Source organism: Rhinoderma darwinii, chromosome 4, assembly GCF_050947455.1.
Source record: "Rhinoderma darwinii isolate aRhiDar2 chromosome 4, aRhiDar2.hap1, whole genome shotgun sequence".
Lineage (NCBI taxonomy): Eukaryota > Metazoa > Chordata > Amphibia > Anura > Rhinodermatidae > Rhinoderma > Rhinoderma darwinii.
The window spans coordinates 26,555,926-26,567,566 of record NC_134690.1 but is presented as its reverse complement, the minus strand read 5'-3'; the positions used below and the strand labels follow the sequence as shown (position 1 = coordinate 26,567,566).

Here is an 11,641-nt window from a genome sequence, read left to right as displayed (position 1 = left end):
AAACTAAAATTTTAATTTGACTATTTATTAAATAAAACGAAATGATCGGTGACCCTGCCCGAGACCACCACTACTGCCTGCACCATCCGAAAAACGATATAATATCATTACAATAAACAGATATGAGATTATTCTGCACAGGAGATGGGTTCTTATGATATTCGGTAAGAGATATATTAGATGTAATACGTATGTAGCTTCCCTGGTCACATGATTATTCTACATTGGCAGGACCCGTATAACAACGTCGTTCGCACCGTGATTGAAGCCATGGCCGCTGTTTTCGGAGGCACTCAGTCGCTACACACTAACTCGTTTGACGAAGCTTTAGGTCTGCCTACTGTCAAGAGCGCACGGATCGCACGTAACACCCAGATTATTATTCAGGAGGAGTCCGGGATCCCCAAGGTGGCCGACCCCTGGGGTGGTTCCTACATGATGGAGTGCCTCACAGAAGACGTCTACCAAGCTGCTCTCAAGGTGAGGTGCGCATCTGTTACTATGTGTCGTGTGTGTGGATGTAGCAGAGCTGAACTAACTTTACACACACATCTGACTGCAGTGTCCTTATATATTTTGTTTCCTTTCCTCACCATTTTCAATATCCCTGCTTGCTGTCATTGGACAAACCTAGCTATGGTAAGGAAAAGGACTGGGGATTAATTGGTGTCGTCCACTGTTGAGAAGCCACTGGTTTTTTTTGGGTCTTTTTTTTGTCTTCTAAAAACAGCGCCACACCTGTCTATGGGTTGTGTCTGGTATTGCAGATCAGCTTTATTGAAATAAACAGGGCTGACTTCACCCAATTTTAGAAATTTAAAGAGAACCTGTCGCCTCTCCTGACATGTCTGTTTTAATAAATACTTGTATGCACCATGATATAACAATTCTGGAACATATTATCTTGGAAATCTGTGTTTGGCCGTTCCTCTGTTATCCCTCCTAGAAATGTATGAATAAATTGACAACTGGATATTACAATTTTCCTTGTCAAGGGGCGTGTCCCTACACTGTCTCACTCTGACAGCTCTGATTGGACATTGTCAGACTGTGTAGGGACACACCCCCAACTGGTAACACCCAGTTGTCAATTTATTCATACATTTCTAGGAGGAATAACAGAGGAACAACACAATGCAGAGTTCTAGAAAAAGATGCTCCAAAAAGTTATTTTATGGTGAATACAATTATTTACTAAAACAGACACGTCAGGAGGGGTGATGGGTCCTTTTTACAGTCTGTTCTGTGGAAATGCCATGCAAATCTGATATGTGAAAACCTCTTTCCATTTTTTTTGCAAGGCTCAGCATTTCACTGCTTGCTTATATGATGGTACTTTTGGCCAATATCATTACAAATCTATCCTGTAGGACCACGCACAGACCTAAACCATCAGATACAAAAATAAAGCACCCCCCGCACCTGCTCATTTATAACGTCCCGTCAGCCGTACCCACCATAGACCAGATCATGACTGACTGCAAGGGGGTAAATCTGGATGTTGGATGAGAGAAGGTGACGCTTTGAGTAGAGTCGTCAGTTTAGCTGAACTGACGGATTCGGCTGAAATTGCTTATATTTATAAAGAGTATACATAAAAGCTGCATCGGAAAAACTAAAAATGATTTTTTATTTCATGTCAATTTGAAAAATGTGTAAAAGCACCTAAAACATAGATTAAAAAAAATTATATGTATGTGCAACGATTTATATAGACTTTAAGCACTGTATGGGAGTATTATGATACTTTATATTAAGCACTATATGACAGTATTATGTAAGCACTATATGGGAGTATTATGTAAGCACTGTATGGGAGTATTCTGATACTGTATATTAAGCACTGTATGACAGTATTATGTAAGCACTGTATGGGAGTATTCTGATACTGTATATTAAGCACTGTATGACAGTATTATGTAAGCACTGTATGGGAGTATTATGATACTTTATATTAAGCACTATATGACAGTATTATGTAAGCACTATATGGGAGTATTATGTAAGCACTGTATGGGAGTATTCTGATACTGTATATTAAGCACTGTATGACAGTATTATGTAAGCACTGTATGGGAGTATTCTGATACTGTATATTAAGCACTGTATGACAGTATTATGTAAGCACTGTATGGGAGTATTATGATACTTTATATTAAGCACTATATGACAGTATTATGTAAGCACTATATGGGAGTATTATGTAAGCACTGTATGGGAGTATTCTGATACTGTATATTAAGCACTGTATGACAGTATTATGTAAGCACTGTATGACAGTATTATGTAAGCACTGTATGACAGTATTATGTAAGCACTGTATGACCGTATTATGTAAGCACTGTATGACAGTATTATGTAAGCACTGTATGACAGTATTATGTAAGCACTGTATGGGAGTATTATGTAAGCACTGTATGGGAGTATTATGTAAGCACTGTATGACAGTATTATGTAAGCACTGGATGGGAGTATTATGATACTGTATATTAAGCACTGTATGACAGTATTATGTAAGCACTGTATGACAGTATTATGTAAGCACTGTATGACAGTATTATGTAAGCACTGTATGACAGTATTATGTAAGCACTGTATGACAGTATTATGTAAGCACTGTATGGGAGTATTATGTAAGCACTGGATGGGAGTATTATGTAAGCACTGGATGGGAGTATTATGTAAGCACTGTATGACAGTATTATGTAAGCACTGCATGGGAGTATTATGTAAGCACTGTATGACAGTATTATGTAAGCACTGGATGGGAGTATTATGATACTGTATATTAAGCACTGTATGACAGTATTATGTAAGCACTGTATGACAGTATTATGTAAGCACTGTATGACAGTATTATGTAAGCACTGTATGACAGTATTATGTAAGCACTGGATGGGAGTATTATGTAAGCACTGTATGACAGTATTATGTAAGCACTGTATGACAGTATTATGTAAGCACTGTATGACAGTATTATGTAAGCACTGGATGGGAGTATTATGTAAGCACTGTATGACAGTATTATGTAAGCACTGGATGGGAGTATTATGTAAGCACTGTATGACAGTATTATGTAAGCACTGGATGGGAGTATTATGATACTGTATATTAAGCACTGTATGACAGTATTATGTAAGCACTGTATGACAGTATTATGTAAGCACTGTATGACAGTATTATGTAAGCACTGTATGACAGTATTATGTAAGCACTGGATGGGAGTATTATGTAAGCACTGTATGACAGTATTATGTAAGCACTGTATGACAGTATTATGTAAGCACTGTATGACAGTATTATGTAAGCACTGGATGGGAGTATTATGTAAGCACTGTATGACAGTATTATGTAAGCACTGGATGGGAGTATTATGTAAGCACTGTATGACAGTATTATGTAAGCACTGTATGACAGTATTATGTAAGCACTGGATGGGAGTATTATGATACTGTATATTAAGCACTGTATGACAGTATTATGTAAGCACTGTATGACAGTATTATGTAAGCACTGTATGACAGTATTATGTAAGCACTGTATGACAGTATTATGTAAGCACTGTATGGGAGTATTATGTAAGCACTGGATGGGGGTATTATGATACTGTATATTAAGCACTGTATGACAGTATTATGTAAGCACTGTATGACAGTATTATGTAAGCACTGTATGACAGTATTATGTAAGCACTGTATGACAGTATTATGTAAGCACTGTATGACAGTATTATGTAAGCACTGTATGACAGTATTATGTAAGCACTGCATGGGAGTATTATGTAAGCACTGTATGACAGTATTATGTAAGCACTGGATGGGAGTATTATGATACTGTATATTAAGCACTGTATGACAGTATTATGTAAGCACTGTATGACCGTATTATGTAAGCACTGTATGACAGTATTATGTAAGCACTGGATGGGAGTATTATGTAAGCACTGTATGACAGTATTATGTAAGCACTGGATGGGAGTATTATGTAAGCACTGTATGACAGTATTATGTAAGCACTGGATGGGAGTATTATGATACTGTATATTAAGCACTGTATGACAGTATTATGTAAGCACTGTATGACAGTATTATGTAAGCACTATATGACAGTATTATGTAAGCACTGTATGACAGTATTATGTAAGCACTGTATGGGAGTATTATGTAAGCACTGGATGGGAGTATTATGATACTGTATATTAAGCACTGTATGACAGTGTTATGTAAGCACTGTATGACAGTATTATGTAAGCACTGGATGGGAGTATTATGATACTGTATATTAAGCACTGTATGACAGTATTATGTAAGCACTGTATGACAGTATTATGTAAGCACTGTATGACAGTATTATGTAAGCACTGTATGGGAGTATTATGTAAGCACTGGATGGGAGTATTATGATACTGTATATTAAGCACTGTATGACAGTATTATGTAAGCACTGTATGACAGTATTATGTAAGCACTGTATGACAGTATTATGTAAGCACTGTATGACAGTATTATGTAAGCACTGTATGACAGTATTATGTAAGCACTGTATGGGAGTATTATGTAAGCACTGGATGGGAGTATTATGTAAGCACTGGATGGGAGTATTATGTAAGCACTGTATGACAGTATTATGTAAGCACTGTATGGGAGTATTATGTAAGCACTGCATGGGAGTATTATGTAAGCAATGCATGGGAGTATTATGTAAGCACTGCATGGGAGTATTATGATACTGTATATTAAGCACTATATGACAGTATTATGTAAGCACTGTATGACAGTATTATGTAAGCACTGGATGGGAGTATTATGTAAGCACTGTATGACAGTATTATGTAAGCACTGGATGGGAGTATTATGTAAGCACTGGATGGGAGTATTATGTAAGCACTGTATGGGAGTATTATGTAAGCACTGTATGACAGTATTATGTAAGCACTGCATGGGAGTATTATGTAAGCACTGCATGGGAGTATTATGTAAGCAATGCATGGGAGTATTATGTAAGCACTGGATGGGAGTATTATGTAAGCACTGTATGACAGTATTATGTAAGCACTGGATGGGAGTATTATGTAAGCACTGTATGACAGTATTATGTAAGCACTGTATGGGAGTATTATGTAAGCACTGTATGAAAGTATTATGTAAGCACTGGATGGGAGTATTATGTAAGCACTGTATGGGAGTATTATGTAAGCACTGTATGGGAGTATTATGTAAGCACTGTATGACAGTATTATGTAAGCACTGCATGGGAGTATTATGTAAGCACTGCATGGGAGTATTATGTAAGCACTGCATGGGAGTATTATGATACTGTATATTAAGCACTATATGACAGTATTATGTAAGCACTGGATGGGAGTATTATGTAAGCACTGGATGGGAGTATTATGTAAGCACTGGATGGGAGTATTATGTAAGCACTGTATGGGAGTATTATGTAAGCACTGTATGACAGTATTATGTAAGCACTGCATGGGAGTATTATGTAAGCACTGCATGGGAGTATTATGATACTGTATATTAAGCACTATATGACAGTATTATGTAAGCACTGTATGACAGTATTATGTAAGCACTGGATGGGAGTATTATGTAAGCACTGTATGACAGTATTATGTAAGCACTGGATGGGAGTATTATGTAAGCACTGTATGACAGTATTATGTAAGCACTGTATGGGAGTATTATGTAAGCACTGCATGGGAGTATTATGTAAGCACTGTATGACAGTATTATGTAAGCACTGCATGGGAGTATTATGATACTGTATATTAAGCACTATATGACAGTATTATGTAAGCACTGTATGACAGTATTATGTAAGCACTGCATGGGAGTATTATGTAAGCACTGCATGGGAGTATTATGTAAGCACTGCATGGGAGTATTATGTAAGCAATGCATGGGAGTATTATGATACTGTATATTAAGCACTATATGACAGTATTATGTAAGCACTATATGGGAGTATTATGATACTGTATATTAAGCACTATATGACAGTATTATGTAAGCACTGTATGGGAGTATTATGTAAGCACTATATGGGAGTATTATGATACTGTATATTAAGCACTATATGACAGTATTATGTAAGCACTGTATGACAGTATTATGTAAGCACTGTATGACAGTATTATGTAAGCACTGTATGACAGTATTATGTAAGCACTGCATGGGAGTATTATGATACTGTATATTAAGCACTATATGACAGTATTATGTAAGCACTATATGACAGTATTATGTAAGCACTGTATGACAGTATTATGTAAGCACTGTATGACAGTATTATGTAAGCACTATATGGGAGTATTATGATACTGTATATTAAGCACTATATGACAGTATTATGTAAGCACTATATGACAGTATTATGTAAGCACTGTATGACAGTATTATGTAAGCACTGTATGGGAGTATTATGATACTGTATATTAAGCACTATATGACAGTATTATGTAAGCACTGTATGGGAGTATTATGATACTTTATATTAAGCACTATATGACAGTATTATGTAAGCACTGTATGACAGTATTATGTAAGCACTGTATGGGAGTATTATGATACTGTATATTAAGCACTATATGACAGTATTATGTAAGCACTGTATGACAGTATTATGTAAGCACTGTATGGGAGTATTATGTAAGCACTGTATGGGAGTATTATGTAAGCACTGTATGACAGTATTATGTAAGCACTGCATGGGAGTATTATGTAAGCAATGCATGGGAGTATTATGATACTGCCATATAGTGCTCAAATAATACTGTAATATAGTGATCAAATAATATACAGTATCCAAATAATGGTCCCATACACTGCTCACATACTGCCATCTAGTACTCAAATAATATACAGTATATAAATACTCCCATACAGTGCTTACGTAATACTGTCATATAGTGTCTAAATAAGTGTCCAAATAATATACAGTATCCTAATAATCCCATACAGTTCTTACATAATACTGTTGTATAGTGCTCAAATAATATACAGTGTCCAAATAATACTCCCATGCAGTGATTACAGAACACTGACAAATAATTTGCAAATAATATACAGTATAATATAAGCACTGTATGGGAGTGTTATTTGGACACTCTCTATATTATTTAGACACTATATGGCAGTATTATATAAGCAGTGTATGGGAGTATTATTTGGACACTGTATATTTGAGCACTATATGGCAGTATTATATAAGCCCTGTATGGGAGTATTGAATGCTGTATATTAAACTGGCACTATATGGCAGTATTATGTAAGCAGTGTATGGGAGTATTTGGATACTGGTGTATTATTGGAGTACTATATGGCAGTATTATATAAGCCCTGTATGGGAGTATTGGATACTGAGTAGTATTGGAGTACTATATGGCAGTATTATGTAAGCAGTGTATGGGAGTATTGGATACTGTATATTATTTGGCACTATATGGCAGTATTATGTAAGCAGTGTATGGGGGTATTGGATACTGTATATTATTTGGCACTATATGACAGTATTATGTAAGCAGTGTATGGGAGTATTGGATGTTGAGTATTATTGGAGTACTATATGGCAGTATTCTGTAAGCAGTGTATGGGAGTATTATTTGGATACTGTATATTTGAGCACTATATGACAGTATTATGCAAGCAATTTTTTGCAGAGGGACCCATTTTCTCTAAAATCAGCCCTGCTTCAGCCACCAGTTCTCATGTCTGTGACCGGCCTAGGAACCGTATCACAAATTGAATTAACCCCTTGCTTGTCTTCTCTCCATGTATTGGTGCACGCTGTGTCCTGCCTCTGCCGAGTAGCTCATTAATGAGGTAGAAGAAATGGGTGGCATGGCCCGAGCCGTGGCTGAGGGAATACCCAAGCTCCGCATTGAGGAGTGTGCGGCCCGGAGACAAGCCAGGATTGATTCCGGTGAGAAATTACACAGATAAGGAAATCTAATCAAGCCATGAGCTAACTTCTATGTCCACATGAACGGGAGATACAAGCTGAAATAATCATGACACCTTCTCTTTTACAATGTGTGCTTATCGCTTGGTGGTTAAAAATACCTATATGTAGATTGTGACCACTAGATGGCAGTATTGCATCATAAGTCTACCATTCATACAGCACTCTAACTACTAGCTCTGCTACATCTGCGTGATCTGAATGAATAGACATACGATATTGATCCTATATACTTTATAGATGTAGTTGTATCCCCACAAATACTGCTACTGTTTTCTGACAATCAATGACCAGTAAACTTATGTAATAAACCGAGAAGGGCAGCTAATGCAGTAGAGAGCAGGTGGGAGGTCTATGTGCCAATGTGTCACTCAGCAGTTCACAGACCATGATGGCATTTTATACTGTCAGTCTTTACTGTAGTTCTGGAATTCTACTCATGAACCCGGAAGCTGAGGCTGACATTTTTTTTTTTTAGCATCCACCAATGGTTTAGTCTGTAATTTTAATGATCTAGTTGAATTAAATCTGCAGGTTCTGAAGTGATTGTCGGTGTGAATAAGTACCAGCTGGAGAAAGAAGAGACGGTCGAAGTACTCGCCATTGATAATACAGCTGTTCGCAACCGACAAATTGAAAAGCTGAAAAAGGTATGTGCTGGAAGTGGAGAGGGAAGGTGCTCATTTACTTTTGCAATCCCATTAATTAAGTATCAAATTAATTTGTCCTCAACTGGTCCTAAATGATTAGGCAGCTCTGGGTCCTAGAGAGACTGAGATAAACTGCCTGACCATTATGGCCTCTAAACCTTGTTGGAATGCCCTGACCGCTTACATTCTATGAAAGGAGTGTGAATGTAAAATAAATCCATTGTAAGACCGAGTTCACACGGGGCGGACACGCTGTGTAATAGAAGGCAGCGTATCTGCCCTGTGCGCCGCAAGGAATTCCGGGTGAAAAACCGCACCAAATTGTGGTGCAGTTTTTCACCTGGAATTTCCGCTGCGGAAAACTGCAGCATTTAGCCGGCCACCGGAGATTACGGATTGGCTGCAGCGGCGGACACATGGGATGAAGAGTCATCCCAGGAGGCTGCGCTGGAGGAAGAACACAGACTTCTGGGTAAGTATAACATTTTTTTTCTTCTGAGTTGCGTTTTTTGCGGCGGAATCGCTGTGGATTTACCTCCCATTGAATTCCATGGAAAAAGACCCGCAACAAGCAGCGTTTTCGCAAATACAATTCACATGCTGCGGAAAAAAATTCCGTACCGCAGGTCAATTTCCGAGCGTTTTCTTCAGCTCGCTGTTTACGCAGCGTGCGGATGAGATTTGTTTTATCTCATCCACTTTGCTGCTACTGTATTTGCTGAGAATTCCGTTGGGTAAATACTGCGTTTTTTTTCGCAACGTGTGAACTGACCCTTAGGGTATGTGCACACGATAACTGCTTTTACGTCTGAAATGACAGACTGTTTTCAGGAGAAAACAGCTCCGTAATTTCAGATGTAAAAGCTCCTCCTCACATTTTGCGAGGCGTCGTTGACGCCCGTAATCTTGAGCTGTTCTTCATTGAATTCAATGAAAAACGGCTCAAATTACGTTTCAAAGAAGTGTCCCGCATATAATGTATAGAAGTGTCCCGCATATAATGTATATATGTGTCCCGCATATAATGTATATAAGTGTCCCGCATATAATGTATATAAGTGTCCCGCATATAATATATATAAGTGTCCCGCATATAATATATATAAGTGTCCCGCATATAATGTATATAAGTGTCCCGCATATAATGTATATAAGTGCCCCGCATATAATGTATATAAGTGTCCCGCATATAATGTATATAAGTGTCCCGCATATAATGTATATAAGTGTCCCGCATATAATGTATATAAGTGCCCTGCATATAATGTATATAAGTGCCCTGCATATAATGTATATAAGTGTCTCGCATATAATGTATATAAGTGTCCCGCATATAATGTATAGAAGTGTCCCGCATATAATGTATATAAGTGTCCTGCATATAATGTATATAAGTGTCCCGCATATAATGTATATAAGTGTCCTGCATATAATGTATATAAGTGTCCCGCATATAATGTATACAAGTGTCTCGCATATAATGTATATAAGTGTCCCGCATATAATGTATATAAGTGTCCCGCATATAATGTATATAAGTGTCCCGCATATAATGTATATAAGTGTCCCGCATATAATGTATAGAAGTGTCCCGCATATAATGTATAGAAGTGTCCCGCATATAATGTATAGAAGTGTCCCGCATATAATGTATAGAAGTGTCCCGCATATAATGTATAGAAGTGTCCCGCATATAATGTATAGAAGTGTCCCGCATATAATGTATAGAAGTGTCCCGCATATAATGTATATAAGTGTCCCGCATATAATGTATATAAGTGTCCTGCATATAATGTATATAAGTGTCCTGCATATAATGTATATAAGTGTCCCGCATATAATGTATATAAGTGTCCCGCATATAATGTATATAAGTGTCCCGCATATAATGTATAGAAGTGTCCCGCATATAATGTATATATGTGTCCCGCATATAATGTATATAAGTGTCCCGCATATAATGTATATAAGTGTCCCGCATATAATATATATAAGTGTCCCGCATATAATATATATAAGTGTCCCGCATATAATGTATATAAGTGTCCCGCATATAATGTATATAAGTGCCCCGCATATAATGTATATAAGTGTCCCGCATATAATGTATATAAGTGTCCCGCATATAATGTATATAAGTGTCCCGCATATAATGTATATAAGTGCCCTGCATATAATGTATATAAGTGCCCTGCATATAATGTATATAAGTGTCTCGCATATAATGTATATAAGTGTCCCGCATATAATGTATAGAAGTGTCCCGCATATAATGTATATAAGTGTCCTGCATATAATGTATATAAGTGTCCCGCATATAATGTATATAAGTGTCCTGCATATAATGTATAGAAGTGTCCCGCATATAATGTATACAAGTGTCTCGCATATAATGTATATAAGTGTCCCGCATATAATGTATATAAGTGTCCCGCATATAATGTATATAAGTGTCCCGCATATAATGTATATAAGTGTCCCGCATATAATGTATAGAAGTGTCCCGCATATAATGTATAGAAGTGTCCCGCATATAATGTATAGAAGTGTCCCGCATATAATGTATAGAAGTGTCCCGCATATAATGTATAGAAGTGTCCCGCATATAATGTATAGAAGTGTCCCGCATATAATGTATAGAAGTGTCCCGCATATAATGTATAGAAGTGTCCCGCATATAATGTATAGAAGTGTCCCGCATATAATGTATACAAGTGTCCCGCATATAATGTATACAAGTATCCCGCATATAATGTATACAAGTGTCCCGCATATAATGTATACAAGTGTCCCGCATATAATGTATACAAGTGTCCTGCATATAATGTATATAAGTGTCCTGCATATAATGTATATAAGTGTCCCGCATATAATGTATATAAGTGTCCCGCATATAATGTATACAAGTGTCCCGCATATAATGTATAGAAGTGTCCCGCATATAATGTATAGAAGTGTCCCGCATATAATGTATATAAGTGTCCCGCATATAATGTATAGAAGTGCCCCGCATAGAATGTATA

General features: G+C 37.0%; 1 protein-coding gene across 1 annotated transcript in view; it reads left to right on the top strand.

The window, feature by feature from the left end:
* Positions 1-234: 234 nt before the first annotated feature.
* The window catches only part of MMUT (methylmalonyl-CoA mutase), a 44,923-nt gene continuing 33,516 nt past the window's right edge, over positions 235-11,641 (top strand). Inside the window, exons 1-3 of the mRNA XM_075860938.1 lie at positions 235-480; positions 7,818-7,929; positions 8,503-8,618. Of these exons, the coding sequence (XP_075717053.1) occupies positions 271-480; positions 7,818-7,929; positions 8,503-8,618 (438 nt within the window). The 5' untranslated portion in view covers positions 235-270. The remainder of the gene's footprint in view (positions 481-7,817; positions 7,930-8,502; positions 8,619-11,641) is intronic.